At 44.3% G+C, this 19182-nt stretch overlaps 1 protein-coding gene across 6 annotated transcripts in view; it reads right to left on the bottom strand.

The window, feature by feature from the left end:
* The window catches only part of birc6 (baculoviral IAP repeat containing 6), a 356853-nt gene that overhangs the window by 275384 nt on the left and 62287 nt on the right, over window positions 1-19182 (bottom strand). For all 6 annotated transcript variants that reach the window (XM_078404650.1, XM_078404651.1, XM_078404652.1 and 3 more), the window contains exons 8-10: window positions 10313-10476; window positions 10112-10170; window positions 4895-6289 (exon numbers count right to left, since the gene is read on the bottom strand). In XM_078404650.1, the coding sequence (XP_078260776.1) occupies window positions 4895-6289; window positions 10112-10170; window positions 10313-10476 (1618 nt within the window). The remainder of the gene's footprint in view (window positions 1-4894; window positions 6290-10111; window positions 10171-10312; window positions 10477-19182) is intronic.

Genomic DNA, 19182 nt, shown 5'->3' with positions numbered 1-19182 from the left:
CGCTAAGAACATTGACTTCTCCAACTTCAGATAGTTCCTCTGTCCCTCTCTTTCCCCTCCCCATTCTCAGTTCTCCCACTGTCTTCCTGTCTCCTACTACATGCTATCTTTGTCCCTCCCCCTTCCCTGACATCAGTCTGAAGAAGGGTCTAGACCCGAAACATCACCCATTCCTTCTCTCCTGAGATGCTGCCTGACCCGCTGAGTTACTCCAGCATTTTGTGTCTAGTTCAAGATTAAAGTACATTGCGATACTGAACACACAAAAGACACAAGAGATGGTGAAATCTGGAGCAAAAAAGGGTTTCGTAGGATCCCAATGGGTCAGACAGCATCCCTGGAGGGAAAAGGGATGGTCGAGGTTTCGGGTTAACACCCTGCATGAGGATTGATGCAGGGTCTCAATCCAAAATGTCAACAATCCCTTTTCCTCCACAGATCCTGCCTGACATTGAGGAACAACACTTTCAGTCAAATTCCAAGGAAAGAGTAAGAATCAATTATATCCTGATCAATTTAATATCAGATATTCTGACAATATAGAAGAGTTTGGAATTGAGGATGTATTGAAAAGAGTTAGATCCCATCAGCTTTAAAGTGTAAGTGTAAACACAGCCTGTTTTCAGAGGAAGCACAGAATTTGAAACATGAATCAGGAAAAGTTACAGGCCAATGGAAACCCTCTGGGATATCATGGATAAGATTATGTGATATGAAGATTAAGTAGTATGCTGGTTGTGTTGGAACAAGGTTGGCACAGTGGCATAGCAGTAGAGCTGCTGCCTCACAGCACCACACGCTGTTTCCATCCTGACTACGGGTGCAGTCTGTGCGGAGTTTCTCCCTTCCCCCTGTGACCACGTGGGTTTTCTCCGGGTGCTCCGGTTTCCTACCATATCCCAAAGACGTGCAGGTTTGTATGTTAATTGGCTTCTGTAAATTGCCTCTAGTGCACAGAATGCAAAACTGGGACAATATAGAACTAGTGTAATGATGGATAGTTGGTGGGATATAGAGGAGACGCTAGTGCGACACAGTGGGCCCAGGGCCAGTTTCCATGCTGTATCTCTAAGCTGTATCTCTAAACTAAAAAAAGAGGAACATGCAAAAGCAAGGATAAACAACTGAGACAAAGTGGAAAGTATCACAAAATGTTGGAATAACTCAGCGGGTCAGGCAGCATCTCTGGAGAGAAGGAATCGGTGACGTTTCGGGTCGAGACCCTTCTTCAGACTGATGTCGGGGGGGCGGGACAAAGAAAGGATATAGGTGGAGACAGGAAGACAGTGGGAGAACTGGGAAGGGGGAGGGGAAGAGAGGGACAGAGGAACTATCTCAAGTTAGAAAAGTCAATGTTCATACCGCTGGGCTGTAAACTTCCCAAATGAAAAATGAGATGCTGTTCCTCCAATTTGCGGTGGGCCTCATTATGACACTGGAGGAGGCCCATGACAGAAAGGTCAGACTGGGAGTGGGAAGGGGAGTTGAAGTGCTCAGCCACCAGGAGATCAGGTTGGTTAAGGCAGACTGAGCGAAGGTGTTGAGCAAAACGATCGCTGAGCCTGCGTTTGGTCTCGCCGATGTAGAGAAGTTGACATCTAGAACAGCGGATACAATAGATGAGGTTGGAGGAGGTGCAGGTGAACCTCTGCCTCACCTGGAAAGACTGTTTGGGTCCTTGGATGGAGTCGAGGTGGGAGGTAAAGGGACAGGTGTTGCATCTCCTGCGGTTGCAGGGGAATGTACCTGGGGAGGGGGTGGTTTGGGTGGGGACGAGTGGACCAGGGAGTTACGGAGGGAACAGTCTTTGCGGAAAGCAGAAAGGGGAGGGGATGGGAAGATGTGGCCAGTAGTGGGATCCCGTTGGATGTGACGGAAATGTTGGAGGATGATTTGTTGGATACATTGGCTGATGGGGTGGAAGGTGAGGACAAGGGGGATTCTGTCCTTGGTACGAATGGGGGGAGGGGAAGCAAGAGCGGAGCTGCGGGATATAGAGGAGACCCTAGTGAGAGCCTCGTCTTTATTGGGAGAGGGGAAGCCCCGTTTCCTAAAGAATGAGGACATCTCTGAAGCCCTAGTGTGAAACACCTCATCCCGGGCACAGATGCGGCGCAGACGGGGGAATTGGGAGTAGGGGATAGAGTTTTTGCAGGAGACAGGGTGGGAATAAGTGTAGTCCAGATAACTGTGGAAGTCAGTGGGTTTGTAGTAGATTCAACACCTGTCCCTTTACCTGCCCCCTCGACTCCATCCAAGGACCCAAACAGTCTTTTCAGGTGAGACAGAGGTTCACCTGCACCTCCTCCAACCTCATCTATTGTATCCGCTGTTCCAGATGTCAACTTCTCGACATCGGCGAGACCAAACGCAGGCTCGGCGATCGTTTTGCTCAACACCTTCACCCGGTCCACCTTAACCAACCTTATTTCCTGGTGGCTTAGCACTTCAACTCCCCCTCCCACTCCCAGTCTGACCTTTCTGTCATGGGCCTCCTCCAGTGTCATAGTGAGGCCCACCGCAAATTGGAGGAACAGCACCTCATATTTCGCTTGGGCAGCTTGCATTGAACATTGACTGCTCTAACTTTAGATAGTTCCTCTGTCCCTCTCTTCCCCCTCCCCCTTCCCAATTCCCCCACTTTCTTCCTGACCCCACCTATATCCTTTCTTTGTTCTCCCCCCCCCCTGACATCAGTCTGAAGAAGGGGCTCCACCCGAAACGTCACCCGTTCCTTCTCTCCAGAGATGCTGCCTGACCTACTGAGTTACTCCAGCATTTTGTGATACCTTCGATTTGCAGTTATTTTCCTATGAGACAAAGTGGAAGGTTCGTTGTCTGCAATGTCGAATGAGAAGTTGACGCATAGTGGCTGCCAAAGAGAGACAATGCATCAGATAAATTAAGAGTGCTGGAAAGATACCAAATCGGCACCGATAAAACTCCTCATTTGTAAAATGATTAAGTAAATCAAGTGAATAAAAAAATTTATGGCAGGTAAATCTGCATATGAATAACACCACAATTTCAAAGAACTGACAGCACCAGGGTGTTGCTTATCTGACGCAAGTACAGTACCTACAAAGATCTCCTCGTGGGTAAACCCTCGTTATAATGAAGAATGGTGTCCGTTATTGCCGATTTCCGCTATAACCGAGTAAGGTTTTCCCCCCCATTGCCATCACTGCCTGGGCGCTGGGTCAGAATCCAGGAGCCCCGTCACTGAGAGCCCAGTGGGACCTCCTTCACCACACAGAGCACCACAGCCCAAGATGGCCAAGCAGCACCACCTTGCGCGGCTGGGGAATGGCAATAACCACTGCCCCTGCTGCTGATTCCCGCAGTCAGAGACTGGGAGCAAAACGGGAAGTCTGGGGTGTGGGCATGGCGGGGTAAGGAAACCCTGTCCCGCTATAAGTGAGATTCCCACGATCAACTGTCTGCCCAGAGTTCAGGGATCCCTAACGTTAACTCCATTACTCTTTCCAAGGACACTAACCTGCCGAGTATACCAAGTTCTTTTTAACAGCTACAAATGTATTTTTGTTACTGCAAGCTAAAAATACTAAAGGCTGTTTGTTACATTGTTTAATCGAGTTAAGTGCCGACCGAAGCAATGGCTTGTCAATTTCAATGCCTTGACAGTTTCAATCGCCTCTGCAGCATAACAGGCGGTCTTTGTAGTTAACAAAACTGTCCGCTATAACCATAAGCATAATCAAAGTCCATAATAACGGGGATTTACTGTATATTTTTACTGCTTCCTCTCTATCCTTGCGTTTTACGAGACAGCAAGATCTCAAATCACAACCACTATCATCTGCAGCATACGACTGGCGTTTGATCTGATGTGACAGGGTTTTTAATACAACTGCCAGAGAAATGACATAGTCTGAGAGTGAAGATCGTGTGGCACAATAGTGTGATAGAGAGAAAACAAACTACCTCATTATCAGGAGATATTTCGGGTCAAGGCCCTTCCATGTTCTCCAGAGATGCTGTCAGACCCGCTGAGTTACTCCAGCACTCTGTGAAACGTCACCTATCCATGTTCTCCAGAGATGCTGTCAGACCCGCTAAGTTACTCCAGCACTCTGTGAAACGTCACCTATCCATGTTCTCCACAGATGCTGCCTGCCCCGCTAAGTTACTCCAGCAATATGGAGAACATGGATAGGTGACGTTTCAGAGTGCTGGAGTAACTTAGTGGGGCAGGCAGCATCTCTGGAGAACATGGATAGATAACGTTTCAGAGACCCTGCCTGACCCGCTGAGTTACTCCAGCACTCTGTGGAACATCACCTATCCATGTTCTCCAGAGATGCTGCCTGACCCGCTGATTTACTCCAGCAATGTGTCCTTTGTATATTAACCAGCACCTGCAGTTCCCAGTTTCTATGCCTCATTATTATTACTGCTTGAACTAGTTGGGGGAAGCACAGGTACAGATACATACCTGGACTCAACATTGAGAAAACACCATATTACATTCAGACAAATTAATCCAGTTTCTATTCAAATAATAGAAATAAACAAAATCACCAAATTCTAATAATAAAAACTTAAAAACAAACCAAAATTAGATCATTACATATTCAAACAGATCATGAAAATATTTGGATATATGCAAGATAGTTCGCTGTCATGAAAGAAAATGCAAGGCAGCAGTCAGCTTCTTAAAATGCAAAATCTTTCTTATTTAGTCAAACTTTGCGTAACCTGCTGCCATGGGAATAAATGAGCATGAAACACTTTAAACATTATACTCGAATATAAATAAAAACATTAGATAAAGGAAAAGTTTCAAACTCTTAATGCAAAATCACACATTAATATTTGGCTTTAAAGAATTAAATTTACCTATGAGACAAAGCTGTAAATGAAACTTCCTTACCATATGTGCAAGCACAAAGTCGATCAGTTCCAGAACAGTACACCACTGAGATAAAAGGATCTAGTTCATTACTGCTCTCTTTTCTAGGTGGTTCCACATTAACTAAAGTTTCAAAAGTTGAGAGATCTAAGATTTTTAGAAATCCTCCCTGAGTCGTAAACACTAGATGGCCCAGACTGGAAGCATCAGATTTCTTTTCTCTCACAATCCCATTTCTTGACGTCAATGCAGCTTCATCTATTATTTCCTCGCAGTCATCATCTTTATTATCCAATACGTCTGGTGGTAGTAATATTAGTGAGGTAATTGCATCCTGTGGATCCCTGATGTGCTGGACTTTAACAGGTTGCTCTTCTAAAGTTACTATCCGTGTGCTGTAATTCATCTTATAAAGCAGAAGATAACCACCACTCAAAGTCCTTTGCTCAGGTTGGATTATTAGTGGAGTCTGTGTATTGGTGGGAGACTCCTCCTGTAGAAAACCATCTGCATTAATCCCAATGGTTAGATTCGATTCTAAATCTCCTTTACTTCTGTTACACAATGCAGAGTTTAATTTATTTAAATTATTCAAGGCCTCGACTTGACTCATTGCACTCAGGGATGGAATTGGACAAATTTGTAGCCCTATCAAAAGGTGAAGTCCGTCAGCACAGGGCGTGATAGAATCAATGTGGAGATTCTCCTCCTCAGTAAACTTTGGCAACCGTAGACAATGGACGAGGGCACCAGGTTTGGGAACCACTGCACTCCACTTGTCAGAGTCTACAGAGGCAAGATTAGAAGCAGCATCTGCGAACTGTTGAATGTACGTCATGGGTGGATCCTGCAGCAGCAGCTGCTCCTGGCTGTCTAATTCCATTTCTATTATTTGCGGAACTGTGAAGCCTTCGTCGTGTAAACCTTTACTCACCAAACTGTTCATTTGTGCAAAAACTTTACTTGTCTTTTCATCTGATTCTTTAATGCTGTAAAGCAACAATAGAGGCAAAGTCCTTTTTACTATTGGTGAACTTAGCTCAGAGTTACTGCCGGATTCATTGTCCAAAGATACTTGGTCAGATACACTTTCATCTCGAATTCTGCTTATAGAGTCCAAAGACCTCCGTGAGCGAGTACTAATAGGCGAAGAAGCTGCAGATTTGTAAGATAATAAAACTCCTGCTAATAAACATGGAAATGGAATGTTGTGCTGCTCGGCATGCTTCTCCTTAGCTTTGTCACTTTTATTATTGACCGTGGATGTGTTGGCACCCAGTTCCTCCAGATCCTTCACAGTATCCTCAAGAACATTTGCCACTATTTCCCACTGGAGCTTTTCAGGCTGCTGGAGAATGCTCAGTGCAGTCACATCTACACTGATGTCCATGCTGCATTCTTTCTGAGAAGTTTGCCCTAACAAAATAAGATTTGCAAGTTAATATTATAAAATATTAATACACCTGCCAGATCTATTCCCCAAGACTGGTAATATTAACATATATCACAATAATTAGAGAACTGTCAAATCATTCTTCAAAGGTTGACACAAAATGCTGGAGTAACTTAGCGGGTCAGGCAGCATCTCAGGAGAGAAGGATTGGGTGACATTTTGGGTCAAGACCCTTCTTCAGACTGAAGAATGGTCTCGAGCCAAAACGTCACCCATTCCTTCTCTCCTAAGATGCTGCCTGACCCGCTGAGTTACTCCAGCATTTTGTGTCTACCTTCGCTTTAAACCAGCATCTGCAGGTTTTTTTCCTACAAATCGTTCTTCATCTCTGACATTAACATGTCACTTTGGTGACCTGCTTCCTCGAAGTTGAAATCATGCAACTTCCTACAAAACAAGTAATTTGCAATATATATCCTATAGATATATATTCATGTGCAGTAACTTCGCTATCTCATGCTGAACTCATGTAGCAGAAATACAACATTAAGTATATCCGATATGCTATAAATCAGGAAGTCATTTTCCACATCTAGCTTCATTTTGCATTATACAGTGAGGCAAGTTAAACCAGCTGTTTTTTTTGCCTGCGTGGCACCTTCCTACGATGGGAAAGAGCAGTTATTTGACTGAAATAAATGAGCAGATAACATTTGCTGTGGGTGGAAGGAATAAATATTTTCCCGAACAATTAGGTCAACAACAATTCCTCTTATCCCAAGAGCACCACAGGATCTTTTATGCTCGCACATGGGGCAGATAGAGCCAAACGACATGAAAACAGGCCCTTCAGCACAACTTGCCAAAGCCAACCAAGATGCCCCATTAACACTAGTCCCACCTGCCTGTGTTTGGTCCATATCCCATTAAACCTTTCCTATTTATGTACCCATCCAAATATTTTTAAATGTTGTTATTGTGCCTGCCTCAACTTCCATCTGAAGCAGTTCGCTCCATATACCCACCACCCTCTGTGCAAAATAGTTGCCTCTCAGATTCCTATTAAATCTTACACCTCTTACCTTAACCCCATGTCCTCTGGTTCTTAGTTCCCCTACTATGGGTAAAAGCCTCTGTGCATTTACCCTATCTACTCCCCTCATAATCTTATACATCTCTATAAGATTACCCCTCATCCACCTGCAGTTCAAGAAAATCCAAACCTGGCCAACCTCTCCCGAAACCTTAGGCCCTCATGTCCTGGAAACATCCTCGTAAATTTTCCCTGCATTCTTTCCAGCTTAACATCTTTCCTATAGCAGGGCAACCATAACTGAACACAATACCCCATATATGTTCTTACCAATATCTTGTACAACTGTATAACATCCTATACTCAATACCCTGACTGACTTTAGAGAGCTCGGAAGAAGGCTGAAAAGCAGGACCTCCAGAGTGGTTATCTTCCAGTTCCTCGTGCTGATGAGGGAAGGAACAGGGAGATAGGGGAACTGAATGTGTGGCTGAGGAGCTGGTGCAGGGGGCAAGGATTTAGATTCTTAGACCACTGGGATCTGTTTTGGGGTAAGGGTGAATTGTACAAAAGGGATGGGCTGCACTTCAACAGGTGGGGGACCAGCATTCTGGCCGGCACGTTTGCCACTGCTACACGGGTGGGTTTACACTAAATAGTGGGGAGGGTGTGTCGAAAGGGATAGACAAGGATGGAGTTACAGGGAAAGAGAGTACAGGAAAAGTTAATAAAGACCCTGGAATTAATGGGACAGAAAGCTCACGAAGAGATAGGAGAGTATGGCCAAGTGTAATAGGAATCGATGTGGAAGGTGAGATGAGTAATGGAATAAAAGTATTATATATGAATGCGTGGTATAAAAAGTAAAGTGGATGAGCTTGAGCCTCAGTTAGAGATTGGTAGATGACATTGTGGTGTGGCTGCAGAAGGATCAGGATTGGAAACTGAATATTCAGGGTTATACGTCATATAGAAAGGACAGGCAGGTGGGCAGAGGAGGTGGGGTAGCTCTGTTGGTGAGGGATGAAATTCAGTCTCTTGCGATGGGTGACATAGGGACTGACGATGTAGAGTCACTGTGGATAGAATTGAGGATTTGTAAAGGTAAGAAGACATTAATGGGAGTTATCTACAGACCCCCAAACAGTAGCCCGGATATAGGGTGTAAGTTGCAGCAGGAGTTAAAATTGGCATGTAAAAAAAGGCGAGAAATATTATTGGGTAGACTGATGGGACTTAAGGCTGATAAATCCCCAGGGCCTGATGGTCTGCATCCCAGGGTACTCAAGGAGGTGGCTCTAGAAATAGTGGATGCATTGGTGATCATTTTCCAATGTTCAATAGATTCAGGATCAGTTCCTGTGGATTGGAGGGTAGCTAATGTTATCCCACTTTTCAAGAAAGGAGCGAGAGAGAAAACGGAGAATTATAGACCAGTTAGCCTGACATCAGTGGTGGGGAAGATGCTGGAGTAACAATTATTAAAGAGGTAATAATGGTGCATTTGGATAGCAGTAAAATTATTGGTCCAAGTCAACATGGATTTATGAAGGGGAAATCCTACTTGACTGATCGTCTGAAGTTTTTTGAGGATGTGACAAGTTAAATGGATGAAGGAGAGCCAGTGAATGTAGTGTATCTGGACTTTCAGAAAGCCTTTGATAAGGTCCCACACGGGAGGTTGGTGAGCAAAATTAGAGCACATGTTATTGGGGGTAGGTGTTGACATGGATAGAAAATTGGTTGGCAGACAGGAAGCAAAGAATAGGAGAAAACGGATCCTTTTCAGAATGGCAGGCAGTGGCGAGTGGAGTGCCGCAAGGCTCGGTGCTGGGGCCGCAACTGTTTACCATATATATTAATGATTTGGACGATGGAATTAGGAGTAACACTAGCAAGTTTGCAGATGACACAAAGCTGGGTGGCAGTGTGAACTGCAAAGAGGATGTTCGAAGGTTGCAGGATGACTTGGACAGGTTGAGTGAGTGGGCAGATGGATGGCAGATGCAGTATAATGTAGATAAATGTGAAGTTATCCACTGGCGGCAAAAATAAGGAGGCAGATTATTATCTCAATGGTATCAGATTAGGTAAAGGGGAAGTGCAACGGGACCTTGGTGTCCTTGTACACCAGTCACTGAAAGTTAGCGTGCAGGTACAGCAGGCAGTGAAGAAAGCTAATGGCATGTTGGCCTTCATAACAAAAGGATTTGAGTATACAAGCAAAGAGGTAGGAACAAAGAGGTTCTTCTGCAGTTGTATAGGGCCCGGGTGAGACCACATCTGGAGTATTGTGTGCAGTTTTGATCTCCTAATTTGAGGAAGGACGTCCTTGCTATTGAGGCAGAGCAGCGTAGGTTCACAAGGTTAATCCCTGGGATGGCGGGACTGTCATATGAGGAAACATTGGAAAGACTGGCTTGTATTTACTGGAGTTTAGAAGGATGAGAAGGGATCTTATAAAGACGTATAAAATTATAAAAGGACTGGAGAAGCTAGACGCATGAAAAATGTAACAGTGTTTTCTTTGTGGATTGGTCTCACGTGGTTTCAGATGTTCATGAAGTCATGTGCTGGGATGACATCAGATGCACTTTCCAATTTGTAAATCACAAAGTTATCATATTTTTAGTAAAACTACTAACAATAATCCCAACTCAAGTTCCCATTTTCAGAAGAACTGATGTAGATTCTGAAAAATCTCTCCTACACTTGAAGACTGACAAGAGCTAACACTGATTGTGCATATTGCAGGTTACAATGTTATAAGCAATGACAATTTGCAGGGAAAATGTTCCAAATGTGATCATACCTGTAGCTGAATCTGTTCTGGAATGTTCTTCACTATCAGAATCTTCCAGCTGATCATCACTATTTCAAGAAAATAACACATTGAGATGAAGGATTTTTCAATGCAATACAAGGCAAACTGTGACATATTTCACAGTTATGATAGTAACGTGAGGCAACAGCTAATAAAATACAAAGTAATACTTTTACGCTGGTTCCTTACCTGTCCCCTTCTAATTTTGGTATATCAGAACAACTGGAAGTGTCTTCTAACCACGCCAGAGTCGGCCTGCGGGATTCACTACCTGGGCCATGTTGCATTCCAGGCAAAGAAATCAGTCTCATAATTGCTGCATCATATGGATTGATGTCAAATTTCAAATGAACCTATTTTTTAAAAAAGGAAGGTGTCTCAGATGAATAAGCCAATGATATATTGCAGCATTGCACACAAGTCACAAATGGCCAAAGTGGTAGAACACAAGTTCCAAAACAATTCTGACATATTGGGTAACCAAGTGTAAGCGCCACATGGATGTTGAAAAGCAAATTGAAGAAATGTCATTACAAGTTATCCTCCGAGTGATTAGTTTCAAAGTACCAGTGGTATAAGTATGTGAGAATGAAATCCAGCCTCTGCCCAAGATGCCATCCACAGAACGAAAATGGATCCTGACTTAGAGTGCTGGTGCAGGATTCCCAAAAAGTTAATCTGCAAGTTGAATCAGTAGTAAGGAAGACAAACGCAATGCTAGCATTTATTTCAAGAGGGCTAGAATACAAAAACAGGCATGAAATGTTGAGGCTCTATAAGGCACTGGTCAGGTTGCATTTAAAGTATTGTGGGAAATTTTGGACACCATATCTGAGGAAGGATGTACTGGTTCTGGAGAGGGTCCAGAGGTTTACAAGAAAGATTAATGATATGAATGGGTTAACATATGAAGCAACAGAAGATGACTAAGAAGGCAATACGGGGAGAAAAGATGAGGTACGAGGGTAAACTAGCCAATAATATAAAGGAGGATAGTAAAAGCTTTTTTAGGTATGTAAAGAGGAAAAAAATAGTCAGGGCAAATGTGGGTCCCTTGAAGACAGAAGCGGGGGAATTTATTATGGGAAACAAGGAAATGGCAGACGAGTTGAACCAGTACTTTGGATCTGTCTTCACTATACAAGCAATCTCCCAGATGTTCTAGTGGGCAGAGATCCTAGGGTGACGGAGGAATTGAAGGAAATCCACATTAGGCAGGAAATGGTGTTAGGTAGACTGATGGGACTGAAGGCTGATAAATCCCCAGGGCCTGGTGGTTTGCATCCCAGAGTACTTAAGGAGGTGGCGCTAGAAATTGTGGACGCATTGGTGATCATTTTCCAATGTTCTATAGATTCAGGATCAGTTCCTGTGGATTGGAGGGTAGCTAATGTTGTCCCACTTTTTAAGAAAGGAGGGAGAGAGAAAACGGGAAATTATAGACCAGTTAGTCTGACATCAGTGGTGGGGAAGATGCTGGAGTCAATTATAAAAGACGAAATTGCGGAGCATTTGGATAGTAGTAACAGGATTGTTCCGAGTCAGCATGGATTTACGAAGGGGAAATCATGCTTGCATAATCTTCTGGAATTCTTTGAGGATGTAACCAGGAAAATTGACAGGGGAGAGCCGGTGGATGTGGTGGTGTACCTTGACTTTCAGAAAGCCTTTAACAAGGTTCCACATAGGAGATTAGTGGGCAAAATTAGAGCACATGGTATTGGAGGTAGGGTACTGACATGGATAGAAAATTGGTTGACAGACAGAAAGCAAAGAGTGAGGATAAATGGGTCCCTTTCAGAATGGCAGGCAGTAACTAGTGGGGTACCGCAAGGCTCGGTGCTGGGACCGCTGCTATTTACAATATACATTAATGACTTGGATGAAGGGATTAAAAGTACCATTAGCAAATTTGCAGATGATACAAAGCTGGGTGGTAGTGTGAATTGTGAGGAAGATGCTATGAGGTTGCAGGGTGACTTGGACAGGTTGTGTGAGTGGGCGGATGCATGGCAGATGCAGTTTAATGTGGATAAGTGTGAGGTTATCCACTTTGGTGGTAGGAATAGGAAGGCAGAGTATTATCTGAATGGTGTCAAGTTAGGAACAGGGGACGTAAAACGAGATCTGGGTGTCCTAGTGCATCAGTCACTGAAAGGAAGCATGCAGGTACAGCAGGCAGTGAAGAAAGCCAATGGAATGTTGGCCTTCATAACAAGAGGAGTTGAGTATAGGAGCAAAGAGGTCCTTCTGCAGTTGTACAGGGCCCTGGTGAGACCGCACCTGGAGTACTGTGTGCAGTTTTGGTCTCCAAATTTGAGGAAGGATATTCTTGCTATTGAGGGCGTGCAGCGTAGGTTTACTAGGTTAATTCCACGGAATGGCGGGACTGTCATATGTTGAAAGACTGGAGCTTGTATACACTGGAATTTAGAAGGATGAGAGGAGATCTTATCGAAACGTATAAGATTATTAAGGGGTTGGACACGTTAGAGGCAGGAAACATGTTCCCAATGTTGGGGGAGTCCAGAACATGGGGCCACAGTTTAAGAATAAGGGGTAGGCCATTTAGAACTGAGATGAGGAAAAACTTTTTCAGTCAGAGTTGTGAATCTGTGGCATTCTCTGCCTCAGAATGCAGTGGAGGCCAATTCTCTGAATGCATTCAAGAGAGAGCTGGATAGAGCTCTTAAGGATAGTGGAGTCAGGGGGTATGGGGAGAAGGCAGGAACGGGGTACTGATTGAGAATGATCAGCCATGATCACATTGAATGGCGGTGCTGGCTCGAAGGGCCGAATGGCCTCCTCCTGCACCTATTGTCTATTGTCTATTGTCATGATGAGCGTTTGATGGCACTGGGCCTGTACTCACTGGAGTTTAGAAAGATGAGGGTGGACCTCATTGAAACTTACCGAATAGTGAAAGGCTTTGAGAGAGTGGATATGGAGAGGATGTTTCCACTAGTCGGAGAATCTAGAACTAGAGGTCATAGCCTGAGAATTAAAGGACGTTCCTTTAAGATGAGGAGGAATTTCTTTAGTCAGAGGGTGGGGAATCCGTGGAATTCTTTGCCACAGAAAGCTGTGGAGGCCAAGTCAATGGATATTTTTAAGGCAAAGATAGATAGATTCATGATCAGTACAGGTGCCAAGGGTTATGGGGAGAAGGCAGGAGAATGGGGTTGAGAGGGAAAGATAGATCAGCATGATCGAATGGCGGAGTGGACTCGATGGGCCGAATGTCCAAATTCTGCTCCTATCACATGACCTTCTGATTTCCTTTTTAAAATAGTAATAGGCATCTCTCTTGGCATTGTAGCTGGAAAGCTTATGCCATGCATTAACCTTTCCTGCACAGTACCAAATGCTTCATCTTTCGTAGAAGTTGTTATTGACAACTTGATTTCTTTTGTATACACTTGACTTTACAACTTTCCAACTCTAAAACTATAGTGCTTCCACCAAGTCACAGCTGACATCAGCTACAGATCAAATCTACCCTGAAGTGACAAGACAAAATATCCTGTCTGTAGACCAAGCAAGAGTGAGCAACGATAGTACACGTTGACTTTCCAATCCATATCCTAGATCTACAAATACCTTGATTCTATACTCTCCTCCCTTATACAGTCCCTGACTACACCCGAGTCATCTTCAAATACCATGATTATATCCTATCACCTCTTGTCCAGTCCCTGCCAAGGAAATGACGAAGAGTCTGCTTAGTACATCAATAGCAGAATCATAAGTTGTACATTCCTCTATGTAATCATATACATCATAATAGACAGTGCTTATTAATGTCCTGAATTTGTCTGGTGCATTATCGCCACACTCATCAAAGAAGTTATTTAGTGTACGATGCCAGTGCTTCCATTTCTTTGCTGCAGTAGGTGAGTTGGGATCCAGATCCAAGCGTTGTGATTTCAATAGTTTCTCCATCTCGATGTCACACTGCTTAACGTCTGAGATTGAGTTGCTTAAATTGTTGTGAGGCAAATGAGAATTCCAATTTACGTAAACTTTATTTAAGCTTTAAGCAACTCATTTCTGTAATACACATCTTCAAAGCGTCTGGAAATTATCGCTGATTCCGCAGGCCTCGCCTGCCCGAGAGTCCCACGCACTTCAGAGAGTTAGATAGAGCTTTAAAGGCTAGCGCAATCAAGGGGTATGGGGAGAAGACAGGCACGGGTTACTGATTGTGCATGATCAGTAAGGGCCAAATGGCCTCCTCCTGCACCTATTTTCTATGTTTCTATGACTGGCGATTAACTAATGTTCTTTTATTTAAGTAAGAGAAAATCCAGGGAATTATGAGCCTCATGTCAGTGGTAGGTAAACTATTGAAGAGGATTCTTCAGGATAGGATTTACTCCCACTTAGAAGAGAATGGGTTAATTAGGGACAGTTGTCATGGTTTTGTATTCAGCAGGTAATATCTTACTAACATGACTGAGTTTTTTGAGAAGGTGACAAAGGTGGTGGATAACAGTAGGGTGGTGGATGTTGGCTACCTGGCAAGTGATAAAGGCCCCCCTGGTGGGCTGATCTAGAAAATTAAGATGAACGGGACCAAGAGTAACTTGGCCACAGATTCAGAACTGGCTTACTGAAAGAAAACAGAGGATATTGCTGGAAGGACAACATTCAGGCTGGAGGTCTGTAACCAGTGGAGTTCCATGGAAATCTGTGCAGGGACCACTACTCTTTGCGATATATATCCAAATGACTTGGACGTAAACAGACAGGTTTGCAAATCACAACAAGATTGCTAGGGTCACAGACTGAAGGTAAAGTTGTCAAAGTGTACAGCGAGATATAGATCAGCCACAGAAATGGCGGATGGAGTTTAATCCGAGCAAGTGCAAGGTGGAGGTCAAATGTAAGGGAAAATATACAAATAATGGCATGATCCTTAATGGCATTGATGTACAGAGAGAGCTTGGTGTTCAAGTCCATAACTCAAGTCCAAGAGGTGCATGTGAATCTCTGTCACATGGAAAGACTGCTGCCGTAATTGGATGGAGGTGAGGGAATAGGTATGGAACAGGTGTTATATCTCCTGCGTTTGCAGGGGAAAGTACCTGGGGAGGTGGGGTGGTGTGAGTGGGAAGGGACGAATGAGCTATGAAGGGAGCAGTCTCTGCAGAGAACAGAAAAGGGTGAGGATGGGAAAATGTGACGAGTAGCAGAATCAGGGTGAAGGTGTTGGCAATGTCAGAGAATGATGTGTTAGATGCAGGGGCTGGTGGGGCAGGGAAACTATTGTTCTTGCATCTCTAAATGCACAATAACACACAAATGCACAAAATAAACACAATACTCTAAATGCAGCTGACTAAAGACCTATAAAGCTGTAGGAAGGAACGGCAGATGCTGATTTAAACCGAAGATTTAACTCAGCGGGTCCAACAGCATCTCTGGGGTAAAGGAATGGATGGTGTTTCAGGTAGAAGAAGGGTGTCGACCCTTCGGACTGTAAGGCAGTAGCTCTACAGCTACGCCACCGTGCCGGCCTGTCTTTTAATGTCTGGCCTTTGTCCAACCATTTTCCTATCAAAACCCCCCCTTGCCTGTATATTACTTGCCAGGTTTTGTCCTGCACCGCCACTCTTCCAAATTTCGTCACCCCCTCCACCACCGCACCTTCTCACCTTTTAGCCATGCCCTCCCCCTCTAGTGTTAGACATGTCCAACCTGGCAAACAAAGTTCAGACTGTCTACCTTATCTGTGCCTCTCACAACTTTATATACACTTCTATCAAGTCTCCCTTCACCTCCAACGTTTCAGAGAAAATAACCAAGTCTACCAACCTTTCCCTGTAGCTGAAACCCTCTAACCCAGACAGCATCTGGTAAGCCTCCTATGCACCCTCTCCAAATCCTCCACATCTTTCCATTAATGAGGCGACCAGAACTGCACATAATACTCCAAGTGCAGCTAAACCATAGTCCTACGGTGGCGCAACAGTAGAGTTGCTGCCTTACAGCGCTTGCAGTGCTAGAGACCTGGGTTCGATCCCAACTGTCTGTACGGAGTTTGTACGTTCTCCCCATGACCACGTGGGTTTTCTCCGAGATTTTTGGTTTCGTCCCACACTATCTGCTTGTGCTGCCACTTTCCGTGAGATATGAACTTGGATTCAAAGATCCCTCGACACATCAATGTTGTTGTGGGTCAATCCTTTAACTGTATGCTCTCTCCTTACATGCAACCTCCCAAAGTTCTACACCTCGTACTTGCTTGGTTTAAATGGCACCTGCCATTTATCTACAGGTATCTATATCCCACCGGTGTTTCTGACAGTGTTCCTCACTGTCTGCAACGCCTCCAATTTTGGTGTAATCAACAAATTTACTCACCAACCCATTTACATTGACATCCAAGTCATTTATACAGATCACAAACAGCAGAGGTCCCAGCACAGATCCCTGAGGAACCCACTGGTCAGACCTCCAACTAGAATATGTATCTTCCACAACTCTGTCTTCTATGAATAAGCCAGTTCAGAATTCATACGACCAAGTCATTTAAAATCCCGTACATCTTAATCTTCTGGATCAGGCTATCACGAGGGACCTTATCAAAAGCCTTACTAAAATCCATGCATACAACGTCCACCCCCCGACTTTCATCAATCTTATTCATCACCTAATAAAAAACTCAATCAAGTTTGTAAGACACAATCTGTTTAGTTTAGAGATACAGCACGGAAACAGGCCCTTCAGCCCACTGGGTCTGTGCCGACCAGCGATCCCCGCACATTAACACCATCCTACACACACTAGGGGCAATTTTTATATTTACCAAGCCAATTAACCTACAAACCTGTACGTCTTTGGAGTGTGGGAGGAAACCGAAGATCTCGGAGAAAACCCACGCAGGTCACGGTGAGAACAGACAGCTCCCGTAGTCAGGATGGAACCTGGGTCTCTGGCGCTGCATTCGCTGTAAGGCAACTCTACCGCTGCACCACCGTGATCTGCTGCAGACAAAACAATGCTGGCTATCCCTAATTAGCCAATTCTCTTCCTGATGAAAGTAAATCCTATCTCGAAGAATTCTCTCCAATAGTTTTCCTACCACTGAGGCAAGGCACACTGACCTATAGTTTCCTGGATTCTCTCTACTTCCCTTCTTAAACAAACAACATTAGTCTCACTCCAGTCCTTTGGTCCTTGCCTGTGGCTAGAGAAGAAGCAAAGATCCTTGTCAGGGCCCTTGCAATCTCCTCTCTTGCTTCTCTCAATAACCTGGGATAAATCCCATTAGGCCTTGGGCCTTATCCACCTTAATGTTCTTTTAAAGAGCCTCAGCACCACCTCCTTCTTGGTCTTAAACACCCCTAGGATATTGGTATTCTCCACACTGATCTCACTGAACTCCAATTCCTCTCCTAGGTGAAAACAAATGCAAAGTACTAATTTGTTACCTCACCTACATCCTCCAACTCCAAGCATAGATTCCCTCCTTTATCTTTGAACAGTCCTACCTTCTCCCAGGTCACCCCCTTATTTTTAACATACGTATAGAAAGCCTTGGGATTTCCCTTAATCCGACTCAGCAATGACATTTGCTGGCTACGTTTGGCACTTCTATTCGCCCGCTTGAGTTCTTTCCTCTTCGCTATATATTCTTCATAAGCCTTATCTGATGCCACCTTCTTAAAGCTGACATTCGCTTCCTTTTTCTTCCTGACCCAAGTTTACAACCTCCTTAGTCATCCACGGTTCCCTATCCTGCACTTTGATCAGCAGGCCTTCAAACGACTGCCACAGGTAATCTGTGGACTTGCCCAATAGCAACTGCTTTCAATCTCCTCTCCTTAACTCCTGCCTAATGGCATTGTAATCTACCCTGGCCCAATTAAGTACCTTCCCCCAACATCCAGACCTACCCCTATTCAATACAATCCGTTCCGTTTCCATTTCAGATTCAGATTTAGATCCTGGGTGGTCTGTGACCAATTAGTCATGAGAGTGGCACAAAAGAGACGCTATGATAACACCACATGAAGTTACATGAAGAACTCACTTATAGAGTCATAAAGATAAAGTAATACAGAAGTAAAAATTGTCGTGGGAAAGAAATTAAAGGGCAATTTATCAGCAGCCAATTACCATAAGTGTAGACAAAAGAATCAAGAGAATTGATGGGCAAATAATTTTCTGAAATGGATTCTCAAATTCTCAATACACATACCGTTCAAAGAATACTGACATCCTATCTGGTTTTACAATAATAATGCATTTTATTTATATAGCGCTTTTCATATACTCAAAGACGCTTTACAGAGATTTAGAGAACATAGGGAAATGAATAAATAGATAAATAGATAAATAAGTAAATAAGTAAACGAACAGAGAAAGGAGACAGAAGGTGAGGTGACCTTCAGTGGTTGAAGGCAGTACTGAACAGGTGAGACTTCAGCGATGTTTTGAATGTGGTGAGTGTGGAGGAGTCTCTAACGGTTTGGGGTAGTGAGTTCCATAGGGTGGGAGCAGCGATGGAGAAAGCCCTGTCCCCCCAGGATCTGAGTTTGGTCCGGATGTGGGGGGATAGGAGATTGGCAGCAGCAGAGCGGAGGGTGCAGGTGGGAGTGTGCCTGTGGAGGAGGTCAGTCAGGTAGGATGGGGCCAGGTTATGGAGGGCTTTGTAGGTTATGAGGAGGATTTTGTACTGGATTCTCTGGGGGATGGGGAGCCAGTGGAGTTTGTAAAGGACGGGGATGATATGGTCACGGATCGGGGTGTGGGTGAGTAGACGGGCCGCGGAGTTTTGAATGTATTGAAATTTACTGATGATTTTTGAGGGTGCGCCATAGAGGAGGCTGTTGCAGTAGTCCAGACGGGAGGTGATGAAGGCGTGGATGAGGGTTTCTGCAGCTGTGGAGGAGAGGGATGGACGGAGACGGGCAATGTTTTTGAGGTGGAAGAAGGCTGTCTTTGTGATGTGTTTGATGTGTTTGTCGAAGGAGAGGGTTTGATCAAAGATGATTCCAATATTCCGGATGTGAGGGGAGGTGGATACTGGGAGACCATCAATGTTGAGGATG

The sequence above is a fragment of the Rhinoraja longicauda genome, chromosome 9 (genome assembly GCF_053455715.1).
Source record: "Rhinoraja longicauda isolate Sanriku21f chromosome 9, sRhiLon1.1, whole genome shotgun sequence".
Classification (NCBI taxonomy): Eukaryota; Metazoa; Chordata; class Chondrichthyes; order Rajiformes; family Arhynchobatidae; genus Rhinoraja; species Rhinoraja longicauda.
Note: the sequence above shows the minus strand (reverse complement) of the source record. Positions and strands in the feature narration are given on the sequence as shown.